The 25,811-nt window shown below is 45.7% G+C and overlaps 1 protein-coding gene across 9 annotated transcripts in view; it reads right to left on the bottom strand.

The window, feature by feature from the left end:
* Positions 1-646: 646 nt before the first annotated feature.
* The window catches only part of TOM1L2 (target of myb1 like 2 membrane trafficking protein), a gene marked incomplete at both ends in the record, with an annotated part of 46,368 nt that continues 21,203 nt past the window's right edge, over positions 647-25,811 (bottom strand). For 2 of the 9 annotated variants that reach the window (XM_079543037.1, XM_079543041.1), the window contains 11 exons: positions 647-795; positions 1,200-1,236; positions 3,333-3,392; positions 12,814-12,889; positions 14,735-14,852; positions 15,585-15,708; positions 16,285-16,333; positions 18,732-18,865; positions 21,500-21,616; positions 22,359-22,517; positions 23,450-23,584. In XM_079543037.1, coding sequence (XP_079399163.1) covers positions 647-795; positions 1,200-1,236; positions 3,333-3,392; positions 12,814-12,889; positions 14,735-14,852; positions 15,585-15,708; positions 16,285-16,333; positions 18,732-18,865; positions 21,500-21,616; positions 22,359-22,517; positions 23,450-23,584 — 1,158 coding nt within the window. Of the gene's footprint in view, positions 796-1,199; positions 1,237-3,332; positions 3,393-9,924; positions 10,012-12,813; positions 12,890-14,734; positions 14,853-15,584; positions 15,709-16,284; positions 16,334-18,731; positions 18,866-21,499; positions 21,617-22,358; positions 22,518-23,449; positions 23,585-25,811 lie in introns of all 9 variants that reach the window. The other 7 variants (XM_079543036.1, XM_079543039.1, XM_079543038.1 and 4 more) reach the window with 7 other exon arrangements.

Raw genomic sequence — 25,811 nt, 5'->3', positions numbered from 1 at the left:
CTGTGAGATTAAGAATATGAAGCGCTGCACAAAGTGGGGAAAAGCGACCGCCATATGGTACAGGGAGATGTGTGAGTGGGAGAGTAAAGGATTTTAACTTGTGAAGCACATGTTGAAAGGGGAACAGTTGTTCCTTGCTGTCGGATCCGACACGAAAGCCAATACATTAACATTTTATCTAAAAATAAAGACACGCTCCCCCTGCACATTCCAGCTCAGTCAATTACACGCTGATCGACAGAGCAGTCGACTTGGCAGGACCTGCCTACAGAAGAGGATGATCCCTATGCCAACTGAAGGGCAAGGCTGCTCTCTCCCCTCTGGGCTTTTGTTTCAACACAGTGTGATGCAGTCATGCATTCGAAAGGGGTTTTCAGCATCAAGAGCTGGTTTTGTGCAGCTGGGATAGGAAGGAGGGGATTAAGCGAGCGCTGGAAAATCGCGGTCTGGCAGGAAGAGTGTTGGACTTAAACAGAAAGAGCCGGCTTGTGGGGATGGATTGTTGGAGAGCGAGAGAAAGGGAAGAAGGAGAAGCAACCTATGAAACTGTGGGGAGGAAAGGGTTGTTGTTAGCCAAGTGCTGTGGGAGGACGAGGTGGCCATACAGCAACGCTCTCCTGCAGAGCACGGGGTGGGACTGCGAGCTTCACAGTGCAAAGAGGGCATCCTCCGAGCGCTCCTGCTTTTTCCTGCTGGAAGGGTTTGTTGGAGGGGTGGGGGCTTCCAGGGGAGGGGACGGCAGGTTGGGGACCATCTCTGCTGCTTTGGCTCGCTCTTCTAAAAACTTGTCGAATTCTGCAACGCAAAAAGGAAAGAGAAGAATGAGGGCTGTACTTCTAGCCTGAGGGACAGAGGTGGGCAGGGTCTGAAGTTCCAGGGCCTGTGTTCGCAGGAATGGGTACGGACACCATTTGGGACATCCCAGCCCTGGCAGCAGGGGGAACTGAAACACACACCGGCAATGGGAGCAGGGGAACCTCATTCCAAAGGGCTGAGCAGCTCGGGTACTCGCTCCTCCTGGCACAAGACGGCAGGGAAGCACTTACAGCTGGGAGGGTTCCTCATGCCATAAGCACCAACTTTCTGCTCTGATACACCCTCCTCCTGTCATACTGAGTGCAGAAGTAGGGACCAAAGCAGAGTATTCAGGCTGAATGCTAACCAGGGAGCAGCTCACAGCCACAGTCATCTTCTCTTACCTTCGCTGGTCACTCCTTCTTCCAGTTCATCTCCTTTCTGCAATTGGAACAAAAAGGAGTGTGAACACAGGGACAGCACTTCACCACTCTTCCCCCCCCACACACATGTAATGCAGCTGGACATCACTCATTCCCACACTCTTAACTATCTGAGCAGGGTGACCTGGGGGAACTGCACAGCTCCCACATCAGGCTGGTGCTGACTGATGTGCTGCAGGGCAGGAGGAAGCAGTGGAGATGCTTCAGAAGATTGCTGGTGGCATCCGATAGCCAAATTTTGCCCACTGGACACCAACGGCTGACCCGTGCTGTTTCCACTTCAGCCAGCAATACTGAGTCAAACCAACACTGTCATGCAGTCCTGTGAAAGGACTGCACTTTGCACGGTGCCTTCAAATAACACACACTTTCAGCTGACCAAGTAGTTTGGGACCGGTGTTCTTCCTGGGGTGTTCATTGCAGATCTCATGTGAAAGTGCAGCAGGTTTCCTGGTGCCCGTGCTGTGCACAGACCTGGTCAGGGCGGGCTGGAGGAAGGATGCTGCTGGGCAGTTTGCCTCTGCCCATGGCACACAAAGGCTGGGATGCCATGGGGTCAGCACATTTCTACCAGCTGTGAATTTCCAACAGTCCTTTCACAAGGAATCAAGTCCAAGAAGGTGACATCCTTGTCAATCTGTTAGGACATCAAAAAATGGACTAAACTGGTACTCAGATGCCTCAAGCTGCACCTGCTTTGAGACAGAGAAGTGTCTGTTTGTGTATGGGGCTTTTCCATCAGGAGGAGGGGAGCAGACTGAGCAACCTCACAGACCTGTCCAGTGCCTGACAACGAAATGTCCCTCAGCACCTGCTATGTTTCTACAGTACAGAGGTTTCCAAAGGGACATACAGCAGCCCCTGCTTCACATGCAATGTACTGTTTGTTCCAATGCATCCAAAAAGGGATAAGGAAATAAATAAACATTAGCTAATCTAATCTGCAGCTTCCTCAGCTGGGAAGCAGAGAACTGAGATGAATCTTCAACAACAAAGAGGAGGGGAATCCATCTAGGGTCAGGTTATCCATCGAGCTACCAGGGTGCAGCCGATGCCCAGAGCTCCCTCAGTGTCTCTCCATAAGATTCCCCCTCCTGACAAATTGATGTGACTGGGAAAGACTTCAAGCAGAGCGGACAGTTTAAGTTTTCCCCATTTCTTTGCCCTGAGCAAACAAACCAAGGGCTGCAGGAGCTGGGAGCTGCCAGGGAATAGTCTGTATTTGAAGGAGCAGGGAAGGAGCCGATCCTGGTGCATATGGTGAGCACAAAGAAACAGTTTGGTTTGCTCACAGCACGTTTAAAAGAACAGTCTGAACTGCAGCTCACCCCCATCCCCAAAATGCTCCTTGATAATCAGAGTCGGGTGCCGACGTCAAAAAAGAAACCTGAGTACCCAAATGGGGACTGGTGCAGCAAAACTCCAGGCCAAGAGAAGAGCTACTTTTAGCTCTGTCTTTCATTTGTTTAATAATCACCAGATAATAATCTCTCTAGAGAACTGAAAGTTATTAACGTTGAAGAGATGCTGTTATACATTTTTGTTTTTATTGTTGTTATGAATCATATCAAGACTTCCTGCTCGCAGATTTGAACAAAGACACACTGATTTGGAAGGAATGTGGGCCTCGACATAGCAGCTCTTAGGAGCATGCCTGGAAGTAAACACATGCCTGGATCCTGCCAAAGCCAGCACAGCTTTAACCGTGTGCTTCAGGGGTGGTGGAGAGCACAGGTAAATCTCAGCACGTCTCTGGGGGTTTAGAACTGGATGAGGCCCCTTCCAACCCAACCACTCTATGACTCTGTGCCTACGTGCTTTCCTCCAGACATGACTCTGGGATCGTGCCGCTGTGTGATGTTAGCATGGGCAGGGGAAAGCACAGCGACTTGGAAAAACGCTTTGAATTGCTGAGCACAGTGCTATCTTATCTCCATCTGCTTATGCATTCCCCTCAAAAGGAAAGAAGCGATATGATTTAGAAGTTTTACTGTCTTCTCATAATGAGAAATGCCAATAACTCAGCAACACATCCAGAATTATCCGTACGAGTGCTATTGCCCATGTGAAAAATGAAAATATAAAGAGTCTCACCACGTCGGTACTGAGCCACTCCTCAATGTCATCCATGACAGAGGACTGTGCAACAGGGATCTAGGGAGTGCAGCGAGAGAACAGCAAGGCAGGCAAACCCAACCACATCCACAACCACGGCCACAGAGCGATGGAAAACGCCAGAAATAAGATTAAAAACAAAACAAAAAACAAAGATGTAAGATGGGCTGGAAAAAAAAAAAAAAAAAAGTGACAAAATATAAATGGCATTTCAAATAAAGAAACAGTGGGAAAGGAAATTACAAACAACAAGGCTTTAAAAAAAAACAGGAGAAAGATTATGGGGAATGACATGACTGGATGTCAGCGTGTGATGGGTCAACGTCCTGACCACACATTAAAACCATCAGGATGGGCTGATGATTCTAATCTTGATCATGAAAAGCTTTTCAAGGTAGAATATTGGATATCGGTTAGGTTTTGAAGTATTAAATTTATATATATATATTTTTTTTTAATGGGTATTAGCCACGATGAAGGGTTAGCAAAAAGAGGGCCCAAAGCCTTCTGGCAAAGCTCGGCTGAAAACCATTTAATTTTCTCGGAAGGTGGAGGCAGCCTGAGACAAACATGATGTTCCACTCCTGGTCCTCCTCCCACCGCACCTAGGGCTCAAATTCAAGCAAACCTGGCATGGTTCCTCTGTCAAAGGCAGCCCTCTTGGAACAGAGGCAGAAGGACCCAGCTTACGTAAAGCACGGTGTCCCCAAAATGCAGTCGAGGAGGAGGAGGAGGAAGAGGCAGCAGCTGGGCAGCAGCACAGCTCCTCTCAGCCCCTGCCTCACTGCTCCTTGGAGAACTGCACGGGCAGCTCAACAAAACGGCCACCATGTGCTGCTGTGACAGGAGAGCAGCCACAGGGCTGGGTGCTGCAGTGTGGCTGCTGCCCAGAGCCAGCGGGCAGCGACCGGCCCAGCGAGGGGAAATCACTGTGCGTTAGGAAAACCATTTCCTGACCAACTGAGCTGCTTAAACACAACATCGGGCTGTGCAAGAGGTAAACAGGAAAGCACCACAATAGAGCTAATAAGGACAAGCTTCAAAGCGCTTGGAAAGCATGTCAGGCATGCAGGTGGCAGGGCATGGGGCTGGCAGGGCTGTGAGCTTCCTTGGAGCTCTGTGGGGCCGTTGGAGCTCTGCCTGGAACCTCTGCTGGGAGGAGAGCCTGCAGAGGCTTTGCAGGTGAGGTCACCGGGAGATGCAGCTTCCTTGCCACTATTTAACAGTGCTCTGCAACGATTTTGCCTTCTAAGGTTGGATATAAAGAAATATTTCTTCTTGGAAAGCGCAGTAAGGCACTGGCACTGCTGCCTGGGGAGCTGGTGGGGTCTGGAGGTGCTCCAGAACCATGGAGATGTGGCACTTGTGGGCACAGTCAGAGGGCACCGTGGGGACAGGTTGGACGTGGTGATCTTAGGGGTCTTTTCCAACCTCAATGATTCTGTGATTCGGTTGGGGAAGGGGTGGAATTAGGGTAACAGCCCCCTTTTAATTTACAGCGGAGCTGAATCAAGCACAGCCAACACTGGCACAGCGCGAGGGCCATGAAGGAGAGCAGAGCCCTCCAGACATCCTCCACCATGTGCCTTTCGGGGACAAGCTCCATCTTGTTGAGCTGACTCGTTAATTTAACAGCTTTGGAAAATCCTGGCTTCAGAGACACAAAGTGAGGAATCTATTCAGCCTACAGCAACCTAGAACTACTGTGGAAGTTTCACTGCCATTTCCCCCTCTCATTACCTAACAGAGCACACAGCAAGCAATGCTGCAGAAGGTGCAGCTGTGGGAGCTGCTGGCAGCTCTGAAAGGTGCCCAAGTTTCTTTAAGGACGATATTACAAAGTGTGCAGGAAGGTGAGGAGGCAATGAACAGGTTTTATCTGTTTTTCCATGAATAAAATAAGGGCGTTTCTCTTAAAGGGTGGTCCTGGGGTCTGTGCGAGGAACAGGAATTCAAATAGTGGCTGTGCTGAAAACACAAGAGGTGATCAAACAAACGATGCACTCCCAAGGGTGGCAGCAGTCCCAGGACTGCAGGAGTCCTCCAGAAACAGCTCAGTTTAGGAGCTTAGGAGTCGTGCTGCTGTGTTTTGTAAGATTGGGGGGGGGGGGAGAAAAGGTTGGGATAGGAAATCTACTTCCAGGCAGCCCTGTTTTTTATAGAACAGATAAGAACCTCAGAAGAGCAGAAGCACTTTCCACAGCTCACACACAAGAAGTGCAGAGAGCTGTAAGATAAGCATTTGAGCATGTCAGATGTTTGCTGTTCAGCTCTGACCCTTTATAAAGCTTCCCCCATCTTCCAGAGCTTTCAGCATGCACAGAGAAAAGCCCAGGAGTTCCACCTCCTGCTCCTGCCATGCTCAAACCTCCAATCGACTCTCCTGAGATTGAGCCCCGTTCTCCCCAAAAAACATGAGTCAAATGTATCAGGTTCAATCTGTTCAAAAATAAAGCAAAGGGGGGAACTTTCAAGAGTAAAGGAAAGTTTTCAGATGTTTGAATTGTAACACGTACTGCTCAAGTTCCATCTGAGACTGCCTATGCAGAATGTGGCTTTCTGCCAGCTGTGTATTTGCCACATCTCCCCCTTCCCAAAGTTTTAAAGTGACAAACATGGGGTGGGCTTCTGTTAAAGCTAATCCTCAAAACACAACAGAAGCAACATGAAAACAAATGAACCAGTACACACGTTTAAAAAGAACAAACAGCAGCAGCAGCCACAGACTGCATAGAAATGGCTCCAGAACGGGACAGTCTTGTTCATGCATGGATTACACAAACATACATGGTCTGGTGGAGCTCTCAGCTTTGGCCAGACAGCTCCCCCAGATTGTCAGCGTTGGCTGCAAGAGCTGTTTTTATAATGATACCCTGACTTCTTTTTGAAAAGTCTATGCTTGCTGTAAAAGGAAATTAAGTCACAACGTATTTTCGGGTGCTTTAAGTCACTAGCTGTAAATAAAAGATGGGCTCATGGTTCAAATGTCTCTTCTTTTTTATTATTTAGTCTTTGGAAAAATCCTACAAACGGGATCATCTCCACAGATGTGACAGGGAACTGGGGAAGGAGGGCCAGGACAACAAATGGGACGCATCAATCCCTCCGAATCCACAAGAATTTGGAATGCAAATCCTTCCTTACTGAAGTTAGATTGTGTTGGTGTTCTCTCTATTAGCCAAAGCCGAAGTATTGCCAATATGTTCCCTCAGAAGTCATAAAATCCAATATTCTACCCTTAAAAAGACGGTTTGAGGTTATTATTATCACATTTTATTTCTATTAAAAAATGATCCCACTGGAAAAGAAGCCGGGATGAAATGACAATTCAGGTCTCTAGGTGAGCTCATTAATGTCCTTAAGGCGTTTAACAAGATTCATGCTAATTGTTGCTAGACGACTGTCTTGTAGCAGCTTTGTTAATTCCACTTCTTTCCAGATGTTGAACAAAGCTGACACCAACACCTGGTTGGCTGCTACGCATCCCCTTGGTTAGCAGCAGAAACAGTTCTGTTATTCCTACAGCTGCAGCACTAGGACAGGCGTTAGCAGTCTGCTCCAGCTCACCCCGACAGCCCTGTGATCTATTTCAAGCTGCTGTGATCTTGAAATAGCTGCCTGGCCTCCATATTAGAACACGCTTGACTTTACATGTAAGGATTTAATTAGCTACTTGATTACTTGTAACTATGTTTACACACTGCAAAGATGGGGAAGGCAAGAGCTCAGGTGCAGTATGTCCCCAGCACGGCCTGCTGCACCTGTACAACAACCTGCCAGGCAGGGTCTGATAGGCACATCCAGGCAGCATGAGCCTTCCTTCACTGGGCATCAGCCTCGGCCATGAAATATAACAACTTGGCAGGTGTAGGAGCCCACATCCTCTTCAAGACAAGGGAACGTGCCTTCAGAAAGGAGAGGGCTCCAACCACGCAAAAGGAATGAGATCTTCATGCAATCCGGTCTCCAAGATGATGACTTGCATCAGTAATCTCATGTTACCCAACTCATTTCTACATCTTAGATCCTATCTCTCCACTGAAAGTAGACAGAGCAGCATCCCACTACACTTCTAATTAACATCTCAGCGAAGATTCTGTTCAGTGTTTACTCACATATCTTTACAGCTCCTCTCTGGCCAGGCAGGCTGCTGGCGGTCAGGCTGTGAGGCTGAGGGCTGTGAGCTCTGGGTCAGTTTCGTTCCCCCTTCATCTCTGCCTCAACGTCTGTCCTGACGCCGTGGTTTAAGCAACACTCGCTCCGTGCTTTTGCAACAAATACCCACTTGGCATGGGAGCAGGCAGGCAGATTATTCTAACAACCAAATGCATTCATGCAAATCTCAATAGCAGCTGAACTCACGAAAAAGGGAACTGGAATTACTTGCACTAACGTGGAGTGGCCTTATGCTAAAGGCTGTGGCTAAGAGCTGCTGCTGCAGACCCCCGCAAAAATGGCCCAACCTGCAGAACCCGGACCTCACTCTGCAAGCAGATCCCTTACTGGACAGCTTAGCGACATCCCGAGGGCATGTTTGAACATTTTCTGAGCACAGAACTAAGTTAGCTTTGCAGGCAGACCTGGAGGGGATAAGCATGGTGCATCTCCATGGACCTGCCAACACCTTGCCAGAACTGAGCTACAGATTAAGCTGAAACAGAAACAGTTCTTCCCAGTTCCCCAGGAGGTGCACACAGAGCTCTGACCGAGCCTCCCTCTGCACAGCTGTGCTGGGACACACAGAGATGGAGTGGGAAGAGCTCAACACTAAGCTTAAAATGTATCCTAGTGTGGGAAGAAGAACAGGAGATCACAACAAAAGGATGTGACGACCACTTGGGCAGGATGCTCCAAGGAGAGCGGGGGACAATGTCCTTTTTGTGGTCTCAGTGTTGTATAGGCACAGTGAATAGCAGCATCAGCTCACCCTTCTTTTCTCCCTCGTCTCTAAAACACAGAAAGTTACCACAGAATCTGCACACCAGGTTCGTACTGGGGATGCCAGCTATTGCACCCGTTTTGCAATTGCTACGAAGTTATATTAATACACACAGTTAAGAACTACAGCCAGGCAAGAGAGAAACAGAGTTAATGATTAGTGTAGGTTTATTTTAGGTATTTCTCTCTCACATTTAGCACACAAACAAGGTGACAGGCTTGTCAGAGCAGCGACCAGCTGCACAGCCAGCCCCTCCCCCTCCCCAGCTCCGTATGCCTCCATGAAGAGTGCAGTATCCTTTTTCCAGACTGAATAACCACAAGCCAATAACAAATACTGTTTGTTTTTCCAATAAAACAGTGGTGTGGGGGGTGTGAGCAACTGGGCTGCTCTTGTAAACAGTGGAATGGCAAAGAAGAGGACCTATCTCCACCACGGGATGATTCACGATGGATGGACACCCAGCAGTGGCACAGTGCACCTGCACCGAGTTGGTGCACTCTGATATTGCATGCTCTGACTGTTCTTAGCCTCGAGTTTTCTGGGATGTTTCTCTTTCTGAGCACTGGTGACTCAGTCTGGGCCATTGGAGGCCCTCCCTGCAGCAGGCTCTCGTGCTCCACAGGCATCCTGCACTCAGCCTCATACTGATTGGTGTGTACCAACCCCAGACAGTTCTGCACTGCGTGTTTCCGAACCCCACTGCAGCCAGCACTGCCTCCATAGGACTGTCAGGACTTTCTACAGTAGGTCACATTACTGCTACTATTCTCAAACACTTCAAATGATGAATGATGTAGTCCAAAAACATAAAACTACCCTTAGAACTCGGCTTTCAGGCACAGCAGAGGCTTTTTATTATTATTTTTTTTTAACCTACCTCTGTCTCCTGCACTTAAAGCACACTTTCAGACTTCTTGCTGCAAGCATGTTGAGGAAGGACACAGAATGTGCACATATCCTGAGATTTCCAGAAGCCTGATGTTATCAGAACACTGTCATCACTAGACACAGGATCTAAACCCTTAAATCCAGGAACACCACTGTACCTTTTGAAGCCTGAATCCTGATGCCTGTGTAATTCCCTGACTGAGGTGGAAGATGTCACACTGGGTAGCAGCTCTCCCAATTTCTTCTTCCCATATTTAAGTACCCCTGCATTACTAAGTTCAATTAAATATGACCTAAAATTACATAGGTTTATTCCAGACTGTTAAGCACTGCCTGAAAGAAGTTAGGCACTACCAGAAGAGTCTGCTTTAAAGGCACCTAGAAAGTGTTCTCTTTGCAAACAAGATGCATGAGACTTGTGTTTATCCCTTGAAAAGTGGATACTGCATAATTAAATCGAGACAGTATAAGGAACCAATCTGACCCCCAGGCCCCTCTGAAGGTGCTGTGGGATTCTACAAATGATTCAGCTGGTTACAGGCCTTTGTCCTGCACGAACCAGAAACCAGTGTAAATTTTTCCCTTTGCCCCAGGTAACGACATAGGTGGGAAACAAACTCCTTGTACTGTCTGATTTCAAGTGGTTCAGTAGGGCAGGGTGAGAGGTGAATGGAGGATGGTTATTGTAGGTGAAGGGGTTGGGGTGGGCAGTAGGAGTCGTTCCACTGGTGAAGTCCTCACCATTCCTTGTGTAATTAGCCACTTGTCTATGGGCTCCATGTCTGAGTTCCCACCTTTACCTCTCCTCTGTGTTGAGAACAGAAAAGTCCATAAAGAGAGAAACCACAGCAACACTCTTGATAAAGTAACATAAACAGCAAGTTGAAAGCTTCACATACACAGACATGCACACACGCATCCCCCTCTGCTGCCTGGCAGCTGCGTCCATGGAGGGGCAGAGCTCTGTGCTTCCTACAGTTCACTGAATTTTAGCACTTCCTCCACACTGTTATTAAAACAAAACAAAACAAAACCCTGACTAGAAGTGAGGCTGATGTTTGTCATCTTCTTAGAAGAAGAGAGAGTGTAGGCTATACCACCTACCAAAATCAATCAGACTTTGCTGGAAACACGCTGAGAAATTCCCCTCGTTTATAATGCTGTAAGTCAGAGCAAATCTTACTTATCCTCTTGATCTCAACAGACTCTGCCTCAAACTCTACCAGCACAACAGCTCTAGTGCAGGCGTTATGCAGGAGGTAAGTGATGGCAGCCTGCAGGAGCGCTGCAGCAGCCTTTCCCACTGCCCACCTCTGAGGTTAAAGGACCTCCAGTGGCTCTGGCTCCCTCTGGCCCTGCAGAGCAGAGCTGCTCTGAGTTGTGTGATACTCATCCTATGTGGGATACCTCACCTGCCCCCATTACACCAGATAGTGGAGAATCAGCTGCAATCTCTTATGTCTCTTACGTCAGTATTTGTGCTGAGAGGAAGAAAAAGAACAGAGGGGAAAAAAGAACAAACAAAAAACCACTCCAACTTTATCTGCTGTCTGCATAACAGTGAGAATCGTTTCTTGGCCACCTCTCCTCCCAGCTGTGATCACGCAACAACTCTGTGGCAACAAAAGCAATTCCCAATGTGGAAAGCCAATATTAAGAATTCAGAGTATTTTTAGCTTGTCCAGTTTCCAGCTGTTACATCATATTCAAAGACAACTAATGCCACGTGACCAGCCGTCTCTCTACAGATCTTTCTGAGAATGACTACATTAGAAATGTTGGATGTGCTGAAATTTCCCCCTGCCCAACTGTGCTGGAAGACAACGTGTGCAGAACGTGTTGCAAAGCTCTGGTTCCACCCTAGAGCTCGTCTTAAATTAGCTCCCTACCCACATGAACGCACAGCTTTCATTTGCTGCTCACTGCCAGTTTTTCCCTACGTGTGCTGCGGCTGGTAACTTCAGGAGAGTTTAATTTTTATTTCCTTTAAGAAGAGACACCCATAAGCCTCACAACACTTGACAAAAAGTAGTGTTTACTAATTAAAGAAAGAGTGCATTGGAGAAGGAGCTATTTGTATTACGTGATACAGTCACCAGGACCTTTGAAAAGCAGCTGAAAGTCTCTACACCATCTCAGAGCCCAAAGTTCCACAACCCATAAAAACCTCCTCAAAAAACTTTGACCCATCAGATTAGCTTAGATACAGCCATCTGAACTGATAAGACTTCAGGCAGAGCAGCAGCTACACTGCTGTGAATGACACATCACACTGGTGCCTCAAGCACAACTGCCTGAGAACAGAAGCATTAATAAACACGGACGGCCCCCTTGGCCAGCAGCTAATTCAAGCCCCTTGCTTTTGGTTAGCCAGGAACAAAGAACAGAATCTCAGAGTGCTTCCCAGGTCCTCCAGTAACAGAGCACAGTGACGCAGGGGCTCTGACGGTAGCACTGATGTCAGGAATTCTTCTCTCTCTCCCTGGTATACTTCTGCCCCTGCCTCCCTATGCTACCACCCCTTCCCTCAACTGTGCTGGCACGGATTTTTGTGGGACGGGTTACACACTGCCCATTTGGCAGGAGGACAGGGATGGCAACCGGCAGACAGATCTGTGGGGTGGGGGTGCTCCTCAGGCAACTGATGCTGAAGCCCTGCAACCGCTGCACTATGGCCAATGTGGGCAGCTGTGATCCGACCCCAGCTGGCTCAGAACACAAATTCTCTCTGGCTCAGAGCAGAAGTCGCCAGGCATGCTGGCTGCCCAGAGCACTCCCATTTCGACTGAAGAGAGAAGCAGGGCGGGATCAGCCAAGGCACGGGGAGGCAGTTCTGCATGGAGGGAGACATGTCCAGGCTGCCCTGCCTCTCCCCCGTGCTACACTGGCTCTCCCTAGTGGTCAGCACAGACTGAAATTGCATAGGGAAAGACTGTGCTTTCTTTGCCATCTGAAAACTTACTGCTGTAAACAGGACAATTTTAAGAAGTAGGGTGGTAGAAAGGGCTGAGGGATGACCTGAGAGCTCCTTCCACTTCTGTCTTCACAGAGGCATACACACACAGTTGGCCAAGCTCATCCTCCAAAACAAGTTGTAAGGACCAGGTGGTGTGAGAGGTGGCAGCACATGGGTCCCTCCTGCCCAGGGGCAGAACAGATTGCATGCAAAGGCAGCTGTGGCAAGGCATGCAAAGCATTAAAAGTCTGAATAATTTCTCTTCCTGTCGCTTGCTCCTGCCCATGCACTTTGAGCAAAGTCTAGCAGATTAAGGCTGCACCAACTTTCATAAGCAAAGTCAAAGCAAACAGAGGCACATCAGCATTAACAGGATGTTCCCTATTTATTCTTTTCACCAGCAACTCCAGTCAAAGAACCAGACCCCTCAGGCAAGCTGCAAGCACACAGGACAATTTACCCACTCTCATTTGGAAGGCTTTTAGGTTGGTGTGCTAAGTTGCAGCTCTTTAGCAATCATTACTGAGTAAGTATTGCTCCTAGATACCAATTTCAAAATAGCCAGTACTAGCATGTCACTAGAATACAGAATGAGAAGACTCAGTGGAAGGAGCTGTCTGCAGCTTGGATTCCACACACAGCTTCAGATAACCAAAGGCAGAGCAATGACCTACCCCTCCTGTGTTCTGTTTCCGAACATCCAGGGCGGATGCCAGTCCTTTGACAGCCTGTGGGTCCTCATATGTCACACTGCAACAAAGGAACAAACCACAGAGCTAGAAGGAAGCCCAACAGTCATCCATGGAGAATGCACATGCTATTTTGATTAACTTCTCTTGAAATCAAAAAGTACATTCTTTTTCTTAGAAGGACTTAAGTGCACCACACGTATTCTAAAAAGAGGGGTGTGCTCTGTATAAAACTAGCTAGCAGTTTCTCAGACAGCTTGTTGAAATAAAAAAAGGGGAAGACTGACATTATGAGATGGAGACAAATAAGTTATGAGGCACATCCAAGAGGTAGCAGGGGACTGTGAAAAAAGGCCTGATTACAGGACTATGATTTACCAAACTTGATGTTCGGAAACCTTGATGCATGGAGGGAAACTGGCAGACAGAGATTTGGAGGCAGGTGAAACACTCCTAAGAACTAAAGCAAAGCGCATGAAAAGTGCACTGACTTGGCTCATCATCATCTGTTTGCAGAGGCTGGATTTTTAAAAAGCTCCTTACAATGCTGTGTAAAAAGGACATGTACTAGTCAGGTGACAGAGGCAACTGCATCACTTGTCTGAGCACAGCACCAGCCCCTGGGAGGAGCCATGGCTGTGCAGGAGAGCTGGCTTTTCCTGGGCATGCAGAGGCTCTCACTTAGGCATGGTGGCCCGTCACACTCACATCTTCACTGCCTCACTGCTGCTCCACTTCCACAAGGAAGACACAGCAATCCTTCCCTGCGAAATCACGGACTGATGTGCACTCCTTGTTCTATTAGCTCGCAGAAGGAGACAGAGGTGCAGTGTGGGAAGCTAGTTTCGCGCTTCATTTAGCACAAGAGACAGAGGGAACTCCATTAGATCTCTCTGCAATGCATCTCCTTTCTGACTGCACATTAGGGCTCTCAGCCTGAAATATCTAGTGGTAACGTGTGCCTCTACAGCAGAGCACATCTCAGCACTGACACTACAGCTGAAGCAGTACAAACAGCTGTACTAATGGCTGCAAATGAAAGATCCTAATAAGCCTGCCAGCTGAAATTATCGAAAACATATCAGCTCTGGAATATCTGCTGAAGTCTCAGCTAACCTATTTAACAACATTTCTTGGTTTGAGACAGTTGAGAAAGTGTTGCTCTGACTGCTGCTAGCCATTACACCCTCTTGAATTTGAAACCAGGAGGCAGCAAGAAACAATATATGAAAGTAAATTACCTGAGTGGCTTTTAATGAATCTCACTTGACAGGGATCAAAGGATTTCTTAATAAGTGCACAGATTTATTTTACATTAAAATAATTGGGCCTGTTAAATACCCACGAAATTGCCAGACTTGCAGCCCTAGAGATGCAAGCCCTACAAACATAAACAAATCAGAGACAGCATGACAGCCAGTCAAGCCACACTGCCTTGACATCCTGAGAGAGTCTCATCGCTGGGCCAAGGGGAGAGTTTAACTGATGTTAACTCTGTTTTCAAGCCCTCGACCACAGCAATTCAGCCACCAAGGTATATCCATGACCTTCATATGAAAGATGTTTATGCTCCTCTACCTTAAGCACTGGCCAGGTGGATGGGGAGACAAGCCTTTTTGAAAGCAAAAGTAAATGCAAGTTTATTTCCAAGTTTCCAGTGAACTCATTAACTAAGACAGTCAAGTAACATTACCCAGCCAGTCTGCTCTGGCCAGCAGCAAGAATTTCCCCATTTGCTAATACTAATAAAGACCAGGAAGATAAGGCCCGGATTAAAAGCAGCACAAAAACATCCATCAAAACTATTTTTTTCCATCTGGAATGAAACAAAGAAGTTTCAGACCCATGCCCTTAGAAAATAGTAAGGCCATGAATCAAACAACACTAAAGATAAACTCCGACATACTTCTTTCGTTGCTCAGCCAAGGAACTGCCTCTTGTCTGTGCAAACATGTCGAAATCATCGCGAGGGTTACAGTGCTGTAGGGAGCTGAGTGTGCCACTGACACTGTTTGTACCCAAGTCTGAAAAGAAGAGGACCAGTGAAACAGTATTCACGTGCAAGCAGTGCCACGACTGGGGAGGCTATAGAGGAAGTTATTAACAACACAGCTATAAACATCATCTACTTAACAGCTGTAGCAGAGAACCTCCAGTCAAATCAAGTGATCACCTCAAGCAATTTTTGGTTTGGTTTAATGTAAACTATCCATCAGTTTCACAGGACCTTTCATTCAAAGAATTCAAGTATTATTTGCAGGAGAACGGTCCAGAATATTCACTGTATTCACCCCATAGAGTGCTAAACCTTAGCAAGAATAAGAGTACAAGTTTTACCAGGACTGAAAACCTGCATCTGTCTTTTTTCCTTCATGCTCCCCTTTGGTTAATAAATCCCTCCCTTTTGTGCCAGGCTGATTCCCAATTACAGATCTCTATAGTGCAGATGAATGGGAAAGCCTTCCTAAATGTCAAAGCCACATAACCAAAACTTGCTATGGTTATACAGCAAAAGTAGAGGTGAGTCAAAGGGTGCAGAGTGTTGTAAATTGCAACAGCCCAACAGCTGCAGGAAGAGCTTGCATGAGATGTTCAGGTCAGTCAAGGACCTCAGCAATAGCTCAGACCTGCTCCTACACTCAAGATCTGCCTAGTTGTTCCTGCGTGCTCTCCAATACCCACAAGATTGGTCAGGATTGAACAAGTCCACGCATTACAGCCTCATGTTCTTCAGCACTATTAAACCAGGTACTCACCAAGCCCTGCAAGCTGTGAAGAAAGTGATGATGGTGGTGCTGAGTTTGCAACCATAGGGCTCACTACAGCTGGAGAGCCAGGACCCAAATCTATTAAGTTATCTTCTGTCACCTCATTCAGGACCTGTTGGGACATAAAAACAACACAAGTTAGGAGTGCCAGAGATTTTTTTTCTTTCCTACAGTACAACATTAAACACCAAAAAACAATGCCTGCTTCCTATAAAGACTTTTCTTCCATACTGCCAAATGGACTACTCCCTTGGATACTAAAGAGATTAATGTAGGAAAAAGAAGAGTCAGCCACTTAAAAATAAATAAATAAAAAAAATCAGTCTGACTGCTAAGGGCAACAGGGAACTGTCCTGGAGGTCATCTACATCTCTTCAGATTTATCTCATCTGTCTGTGTCTTCATCTTTTTGCACCAGACCACTGTGAGCGTCAGAAGCCTGCACAGACTCAAAAGCAATCACAAAAAAGTCAATAGATGAAAGAAAATCCATCAAGAACTGTAAACACAAAGATGTTTTGGAGCACTGACTTCCTGAGCTACAAGTCTGACATGCTCTTATACTCCTTTCCCTGGACCCACTATTAACCACCACAGACAGGACACACGGCTGGTGTGACTTTTTGTCTGACCCAGCAGGACTGGCGTGGTGTAGCTCCTAATGTGACACACGCAGTTCGGCACTTACTCCGTTGCTGGCATTTTGTGTGGAACGTCCGGATCGGTATCGTTCAAACCTGTTTAAAAAAACCAATAATAAATCAAAAGGGACTATTAAAGCCACCAATGAACAGTGAAAAACGCAAGTTTATAACGAAGTCAGGGCATGCTGGATAGTGAATGTAGCTTTCATTGGTTCAAGAGAGATCCTTAGCAGATCTAACTCCAAGCAAGGACAAAGGGAGGATAGTTACAGAAGTTGCATTGTTGGCAATGTGGATATTAAGTTGCCTAATCTGATCTTGCAGCACACACAGGCCTGAAAAACACTATAGGATTTTGTCTTTCTTTTTTTTTTTTTTTCATTAAGTGCTTCTTGATAGACTGCTCTGTTAGCCAAGGGACAGAAGCAACTGCAGTAAGATTGATGCTCCCAGCTAAATCAGCTGAGCACCGCAGTGACTCTTACTCCCACTTAACAGCTCCCTCTTGCTGCACTACATGTAAATTAGAAGCAATATACATGCTAGCACAGCTCTACCCCAAGCAGAACGCACCAAAAGAAACAATGCTTAACAAAACCATTCCCTAACAATACTCAGAGATCATCAGGATCTGCGCTCAAAGTCGCTGCTCTCTGAGAACGATCAATAATGAGGTTACATAAAAACCCTCACATTTCTTAGGGGAGGAAGTCCAGCCAGCCAAGACCTGGTTTCTTCTCTACTCCTTCCCCACCCATATGGACGCATAGGACCCCAAATGCAAACTCAGCATGCATGAACTCAAAAAGCAGAGGGAACTACCTCCTCTTGCAGCCTTCCTTATTGCTTTTCTGAAGTTAAGAGTTTCTCCTCATTCAGAAGTAGTAACACGTGACCTCTCTATTCAGTAAAAAATAAAAATACTATGGGTTTTCTCTCAGCTGAACAAAACACAGGGGAGAACTGCAAGCAAACTAAAGTGTTTTCATAAAGTAACAGAGGAAAACTTGGACCTAAAAGGCAAGAAAACAAATTCAGGCCCAAATTTCAATTTTAGGAAACTGTGGGTGTCTGGCATTAGTGGAAATCTAGTTCCTTAAGCTGGAAACCTAAGACACCTCCCACCTCCTCTTTCTCACCAGCAGGCTGATGTACCACACATATTCTTTTACATCCAAAGCTCCACGGCGATGGCCAGAGCTCCTGCTCAAATCACTGAAAGAGCTTTGGACCCATAAGAGAAATCAACGTGACGAATGTGGAGCTTTTGGAACAACAGAGAATTGGAATTTATTGAAGCACTCAGACCACTGCAGCTATTTGACCATAAATAGCTCGCCAGGCCTGCTCAGCTCACCTTGCAGCGTATAATGGTTACAAATACGTCAGCTACAATCAGCAAAGCTGCAGATGGAATAACACAGAAAAAAAACATTCAGGGTGACCAAACTGAGCCTTAGTGATCGTTACTCCGTGCCCCATGTAGGATGGTGCTCATGCATGAAACACGTACCATTTCACACAAAAAGTCAGCATTTGTTTCAAAGTTTGCCCCAATCTCCTCTGAACGGCTAAATCAAAGACAAAATTGAGGCCACTGAGTCTTCTTTCCAGCCTCTGCTGTGACAGCACAGATTCACAGATCTAGAGTCTAATTTATTTTTAAAGGCTTGAGAAACAAAGCCCTATGCTAGGAACAAGGAACAAAGGGTGCTCTTTAGTGCCTCGCTCCCCAGGCCTGTCATTAAGGGGAAGATTAAACTTTCCCAAGACTGTCGTATCACGTGTCACTCCTGCAGCAGATGTGGCTGACAGCGCCTTTGTCTGACATGCTGCAAGTCCTGTGACCCACGTCCCGCCCCTGGGGATGATGCCTGCACGTCGACTCTTCAAAACCTCCGTTCTGTGCAAGCCAGGCCTTTTCAAGATGTTAAGCATTATTTAAAAACAAAACCCTTCCATGCATGAAGGCTTCGTGCACATCAGGCAGCTCCCCTCGCACCAGAACTGGAAGCTGGGAGCTCAGAGATCAGAAGGCAGATAGCTGCCAGGAGCCTCCCCAAGCCAGGCTCTGCAGAAATGCCTGTGCTGCTTCCTATGTTAGGAAGTGGAACTGGCAGCTGGGGCTGTGCTGCTCTCATTCCCTGGTTCCTACATTCACACAGCAACACACGGTAGGAACTTACAGACTCAAGTGCCTGCCAGTTCAAAGAGTGTTGCACCATACTGTCCTGCATTTTACAGATATTCTCTACAAAAATTCAACTGCGAGGAAAAAAAACAAACAAACAACAACATAATATTAAAAGAAACAACTGAAACAGGAATATTATCATGAAAGACAACAGAAAGACTTTGTAAGTGCTTCCTGTGCTTTGGTTTTTTACATTCTGTTACGCTGGCCCACGGGTCCACATAGCCAACTTCATCAACTGCCCTGCAAGTGAAAACTCAGAATGAATGTAAACAGTAGATGGAAAAGGTGTCTCACCTTTCATATCTGAGGAAGACGTTATTTAAATCATCATTCACATGCAGCAGTTCCTCTGTGACTTCTTCATTGGACACCCGTGAGATAAGCTCCACGATTCTCTGCTGCATGGCTCTACAGGTTCGGTTCAACTCCTATGAGGAATGCATTGTGCACGCACATTTTGATAAGCAGCCAGCAATAAATAGGTTTTGTTGAGTTCTTTCACAGCCAAACATATCCTGCAGCTGAGAAACACTAAGACAAGTCTATCTTTGCATGATTAAATGTCACCCAAAAGCACATCTAATCAAACATGCCCTTCAAGAGACGATGGCACAGAACTTTGAGAGCCTATTTAGAATTCAACATCCTGATTCTTCTTTAACTCTGAGCACTTCAGAAAATAAATATCTGTATTTTAGTCATCTTCCTTAAGAACAAAATATGCTAATACAAGAGCTTTCCAGAAGAGTTGTCACTGAAAACTCTGTGTCTGCTCCTCTTGACAAAACCATTTGCAACAACTAGAAGGCACGTGGTGGAACAAGCAGGGAAAGTTCATCAGGGCTATGCAGCAGGAAGACAAGGGCAGGGGACACAGAGCTTGCCGTGCACGGAGTGAACGAGGGTGAACATACAGCAAGAAGCAGGAGCACGAAAAGATGAGCATTCTCCCCCCCACCACCCATCAGTACTGAACTATACACAGAAACATTCCCTTCAGGTGAGTCCAGAGATGAGACTGCAAAAAGGCAGTGGACAGTTTGAAACAACAAAAGCAAAAAATTCTAGAGCAGGGAGGCTCGAGTTTGCCTAAAGGAATTCTCACATTTCCAGGACAATTCTTTGATCATCAATTACCAAGTAAATGAAAAAAAAAAAATTATTTATATATATTTTTTCACCTCCGTTGGTCTGAAAGGTCTCAGGACCAAAGGTCAAAGCTGGTATGCTGAGGAGGAACTACAGGAAGAAACACGACATATGGCATGGCACCACTCATTAGATCCACAGTTTTACTTCAATGGGCACTGACATTTCAACTAAAGCACGTCCTTCCATCATCTTCCACCCCCCAGCTCCATTTCAGAGCAAAAATTCAGCACTAAACAAGGATGACTTGTTAGTACACAACCTTTGGGATGAAAGCAAAAATGTGTTTGTTTTCCTTGCATGGTCTGACATCCTAAGCTCTGGATAAATTTCACCTAGTGCAATCCAGCTGCCTTAACAGCTTGAGGAATGTGTTCTCCAATGTCAGTTTTGATCCCATCACTTTAGAAGCAGATTGTGACATTTCAGAGGTTTGTTTGCTGCCTTTCTGAGAGGGCTGACAGTACCTATCTATTCTGCTCAGAGCTGGCTCTCTAGCAAGCTGTTTACATTTGATTGTTGGAGAAAATGTCAGGAATTATTTAAGGAGGATGGCTATATAAACCTCAAAGCAAGGAGTTCTTGCACACAGCACCCAGCTCACAGCTTTCAAAAGACCATCCATCCTTTGTCATCAAAAGCGGGTTCTCACCAGCTCTGTGATTCAGATTCAGGATGCAGCACTTGAAGGAAACCAGTTGGAATAAAGAATCGCTGCTGTCGTTCCATTTTATGATCAAGATCTTTAACCTTAAAGCTATGCTGTAAGGTTACGCTGTCAAGATGTTGGTAGCTGTTTCTGAATGTAAGCAAACCATTCTATGCCGTTTTGGTCTGTCATGGGTTCCTGGAAGCTTCTTTTGCTTTGAGCTGTCCAACCAAATGGGCAGTAAATGAAAGGCTCTTTATCACAGAGCCTCTCATCAGCTGCCATGATGGCTCCGAGACAAACACACAGCACAGCTGCATGGGAGAGACCAATTCTTGGATTGATTTCAAGCTCTGATGTATTGCAGAGAGCAATTCCCTGCCTTCCTCCAAATGTGCTATTGTGGGAGCCCATCCTCCCTGCTGGAGGATCAGAACAGCAGCCTATTTCTGAAGCTATGAAAAAGCAAATAGCACGGTAAGGGCAGTGGCTGGAAACTGGCTCACAGTACTCCTCATCTGTGCTGCAGCTCGTTCATATTAACTTCCTCAGCCCAGGGGACCTCGCTACCAGGTCTGGAGAAGTAGCTATGAAGCTTGACCCTGTGAGCTCAACATACAGGTTTCTTTTTCTTTCAAAGTAACAAGCACAGCACTGGATTGAGATTACCCAGGAAATAAAACAGTCAGGCCATGCTGACAGCATGAAACTTCACCTCAGCTCCTGCCTTAAGCCACTGCCTTCAGGACAACCTACAGCACATCTGCTGGAAAGAAGTTCATTTATATCAAGTGGCAGAGAACCCACAGACCCTTGGCAATTCTTAGTCCATCTGGAACCAAGTAATGGTTTTTTTTCCTGTAATGCCAGGAATGTTTTACTACTGCACACTTGATTGTAGAGGACTTGAAAGGAGAAATGCTCACTACTTGATGAGCCTATGGCAGCTGCAGGCTGTGCTGTGGTAAGGAAGACTATTCAACATTACGAAAAAAACCAACTAGCAACACGCACAGGAAAGTGGTGAAATGGGTATCAAAAGAAGTTGAGAAATCCTCATCATGAGAAGCTTTATCAAATGAAAAGCACTGAGAGATGAGATTAGCTGGGATCAAGTGCAGCCCACGTCCATTACATAAACCCAGCAAGTCACAGCACTGAGGGGAACAACAAAAAACATTCCACCTCCAAAAAAAACAACAAAACCCACAACCAACCTCAAGCACGGACAAGACCAGAATCGTATTTGCTAGAAAAGTGTTACCTGGAGTAACTCAAGGTCTGAAGAATCCTCTTGTCCAGGAACCATTTCTGTCAGCATTTCAGACATCACTTTGGTATTCCCACGAACAATATCCAGTTCACTGCGCAGCCGGGCAATCTATGTTAGGGGAAAAAGACAGCAAAGTACTGCATAACCTTGTGGCTTTAACTGACTCAGTGGAACCTCTGGTTCTCTCTGACTTGATATCTGAGGCTCAGCATATTCTAGTGGGGGAGAAAGGTAAAGTTTCAGCCAGGAGAAAATTTTAGAGAAAGCAACAGAAAAAGAAACAGACTGTGTAATATCAGTCACTACCACAACACAGACAGATGTGCTACGCTTGTACAGAAGAGAAGCAATTGCAAACAGTGGCTAAAACCAGATCTTGGTTGCCATCTTGTGTGTCTTGCTCAAATGTGAGGAAGGATACACACTTTTCAAGCAGGATCTCTGGCTGCTAACTTTTGGTGTTTTTTTTTTTTAGCACAGAGAAAGGATGACATTATATTAGGTATCCTGAGGGATGCAAGCTTAAGTCCCTGTTAGAAAGACTTACTGCATCTGCAAGGCGTTTTGTGCCTCTAAAGGAGTATGGCTAGTGGAAAAACTGCTTACCTAGAGCACCACTGCTGAGTGGACTGGCGCATCACACTGTGAGATTTCATAACTGCTGTCATTAGGAGGCCACACATACAAAGCTAAACCCTAGATTTTGCAGTACAATAGGAGGAAAGATTACTAAGTAGAACCAGCCCTAGGAGGCAATCAATGTCAGAAGAGTGAAAATGAAAGTTCCTCTGCAAATCGGTTTCTAATTTGATCTGCTGAGTTTCACTCAAAAGAATAATCATCCCAATACCTGTTCAGAATTGGCAGTGATGGGGCCAGTCACATTCAGAGCTGGAGCCTGAGGAGCAGAATACGCCGTTGGAGAAGGTGAAGAATAAGAACTGGTGCTCATCCTTTGCTGAGACTGTGAATTGTGCATATTTGCTGCAGGATCAACTTCAGGAACACTCTGCCACATCAGAAAGACAGTAGTTCAAAAACTGAATGGTGACAGCACTTGCTTTGTCAGCAACCTCAAGCCAGATAGGCTCAAATATAGAATATAATTGTACCTTGTGGAAAAGGTCAGTGCAGTTACGAGAACAGACTGGCAGGCCAGCCCATAAACAGACAGCTGCAACCAAAACACACACCCGTGTTTTTTGACCCAGGCCACATGCACATAAGTCAATTTGTTATGAGAAGTAAAAAGCAACATAAAAATAAGAGCCAAAGATAAATAATTATAAATAATTTCAAACTAGGAACTACACTGTAGGCTTACAAGAGATGACGTGATAAATAGGTACTGGATTTAATTGATCTTGACACAAGGATTGTAATCCTTCAGTTCTGATCATTTGCATTTACCACTTCAAAGACTCATTAACTTTTCACAGTGAATAATCAGAACACCTGTGATCATTAAGTTCCTTCCTAGCAGTAGTTTCTGTCAAGTTCACACACATAAGTTTTCAAAGGTATAAAGACCTCATGTTAGCATGGGATCAGAGGGAGATTCAGCATCTGCATACCTTTAAAATACGGGCAGGCTTTGGTTCAGGTTTATTACCAAGAGAAACAAGTATAATGTTGAGAAAATGAAGCAATCTCGTATACTTATGGTCTCTCTCTGAGAATTAGCAGCATTTATGTGGTGGTTTTGTGGTACAAGACAAGCGTACAAACCTCCGAACTCCTTTCAGATTGATGTTTGACTCAAGGGAGGAGATCCCACTAACTTACCAGCCTGTCACAATGCAGCTGCATTATGCTTCTGCCCCTTCTCTAAATGCCTTCCAGGAGTGAGAAAATAAGCCAAGTATAAAGAAACAGGAGGAGAAAGAAGAGTAGTTACCCAGCTGTGGAAAACACCCCCAGCATTGCAACATTGCAGCTTACCCTCTGTGGTGTGTGTATTGGAGATAAAGCATCAAGATCAGCCATGGGAAACTCTATGCCTTTCCTCTTAAGTTCTTCATAAATGTGCACTACTCCAGTTAAATCAGGGCTACTTCGAAAGGCATCAGCCCAGGCCTGGAAAACAGGAGGGATTATCCATGGACATCCCAACAAAGTTCCTTCTCCATCATGACCTCAGATACTAACCACAAAAGCCTTTGTACGTTTCAGCCCCAAAGGGAAGCTGCAGTCATTAGACCTGGTCTAAAAGATCCTGCAAATGTTATTAAGACAGTCATATCCACATTCTGTATGAGTACAGCATAGCAACCCAGTGCACAGTAGTTTCGTATAGCCCCTGCCATCATCAGTCTGTAAATGCAAATGAAAGCTCCTTCCCATCTCCTCTCCTTAGCACTGTCTGCAGGCTGATCTCTTCTTCATGTTTTGCAGCCAACCACCCACCAGAAAATTAAAAACATACAAAAGATTAAATCAGTCCAAGCAGAATTCGTGAAGCCACATAATAATCTTAGGTTATTAACATTGTGAAACCTCCTCATTTATGGCAGAAGAAAAATCAGCTGTCAAGCTTTCTTCAGCATTCTTTTTTAAGACCAAACTTAAATAACAAGGGCTGTTTCTGAGGTTCATGTATCGTGAAACATGCAGTCCCACGAGCAGCAGAGCTAACGAAGCCTGCACCCTTACAGAGCATATCCAACACGGAGACAGCCCAGTGTATCACAGAGAACGAGCTAAAGGGAGAACTTCCCACTCAAAATATCTTTCCCTCTTGAATTCTCCTCTGTTTAAAAAGGCTTCAATTCACACGTGAGCTTTTCCTTCATGGAGGTACGCAGTGTTTCTCCTCTCCAGGCAGCCTCCTGCCCTCACGAAGCTTTAGGAGCGCAGTACCTTGAACGACTTTTCCCTGCTTTTCCTGACTTTTGCTGGAAATTTGCCACATATTAACAATGTAAGGGAGGGAAAAATTGCAATATCATGACTCATTTAAAAATAAAGCATTCAGCTGAGCCCCCATATATGTGATATGGAGTGCAGCATGCCGGCTCCACAACTGCTGTGAGACGTGCGTGGGTTCCGGCCTTAATTCATTTAGTCATCACTTTTACACTAGTTCCTCACTTATTTTTATTTTAAAACCTGTTTTTAGCTACTTTTTGTATTGGAGAGGAAAGAAATCAAAGGTAGAAAAACAAGCTAAAAAATAATATTAATATTTAACTTGCATTCTTACTCTGTTCAATTCTAAGAAAGCATCTCTATGATATGTACTCAGGAGACAATCCACTATCATTCACAAGCTGGCAATTCTATGTTTGCTTCCTGGTTAGCAAATTAACTCATCTACTGCTCTGATGCAGTGCAAGTCCAAGCAGTCCTGTCTGAGCCATAGAAACCAGCTCCAATTGCAACAAGCCATTCTGCTTCCTTGGAAGTGACCTTCGAAACCATTCCTGATTATCACAAAGACATTTACTGCACAAGTAACTCTACCCTTGCACTGCCTTTACATTTTCAATTTACATAACAAGTCATCTGAATGATGTTTCTACATAATGGTGTTTCCCATTTCCACTCTATGTGCAAGTGGGAGTGGAAAATGTTCAGCTTGGGATGCTCTATTAAACAATCACTCAGAAGAAACTTAGAAGCAAAAGTCCCCAGCATTTCTTGGCACTTGTTTGCCCAGGAGCATGGACCAATGCATCCCTATTCCACTGGCTTCTTATGGATCTTCTGGAAAGCAATAACGACAGCGAACTCACTTATCTGCACTCTGCTTTTCTTATGCACTGTCTCTTCTGTAACTCTTCCCTGGAGAAACGAGACACTTTCATTTGTACTCTTCAGCTGCCCGCACTGGGACCGTTATCTGCAGCAGCACGTCTCGTAGAGGTCACACGAAGGACTGGGCACTGTTGTCCTAAGCACTGTCTGCACATGTTGTTAGACAATCCCTGCCCTAGTCAGCTTACCATTCAGCTAGGCAGAAGGAACATTAGCTCTGTGTTGCAGATAAGGAGCTGCACAGAGAGCTCAGGAGACTTGTCCATTGTCCAAGGAAGCGTATGACAGGGGTGAGATTGAATTCAGATCTGCAAAGACTTTGGGCCACACAATCAAGGGAGATATTTCAGGATGCTGCTGTGCAAGTCCCACTTGGCACCTCACCGTGCTCAAACAGGTGAATAAAATGCTATTGAAAAACTGGCCCCAAATCAGTGACCATCACAAAGCAATTTTTCCAGTATGACATTTATTAATGCATGTTCCTTCAAAAGAATATGCCATACCTCTAAAGGCCTCCCTAAGCTTCACCTTTGGTGCCAAGTGG

Source organism: Tetrao urogallus (assembly GCF_951394365.1).
Source record: "Tetrao urogallus genome assembly, chromosome: 15".
Classification (NCBI taxonomy): Eukaryota; Metazoa; Chordata; class Aves; order Galliformes; family Phasianidae; genus Tetrao; species Tetrao urogallus.
Note: the sequence above shows the minus strand (reverse complement) of the source record. Positions and strands in the feature narration are given on the sequence as shown.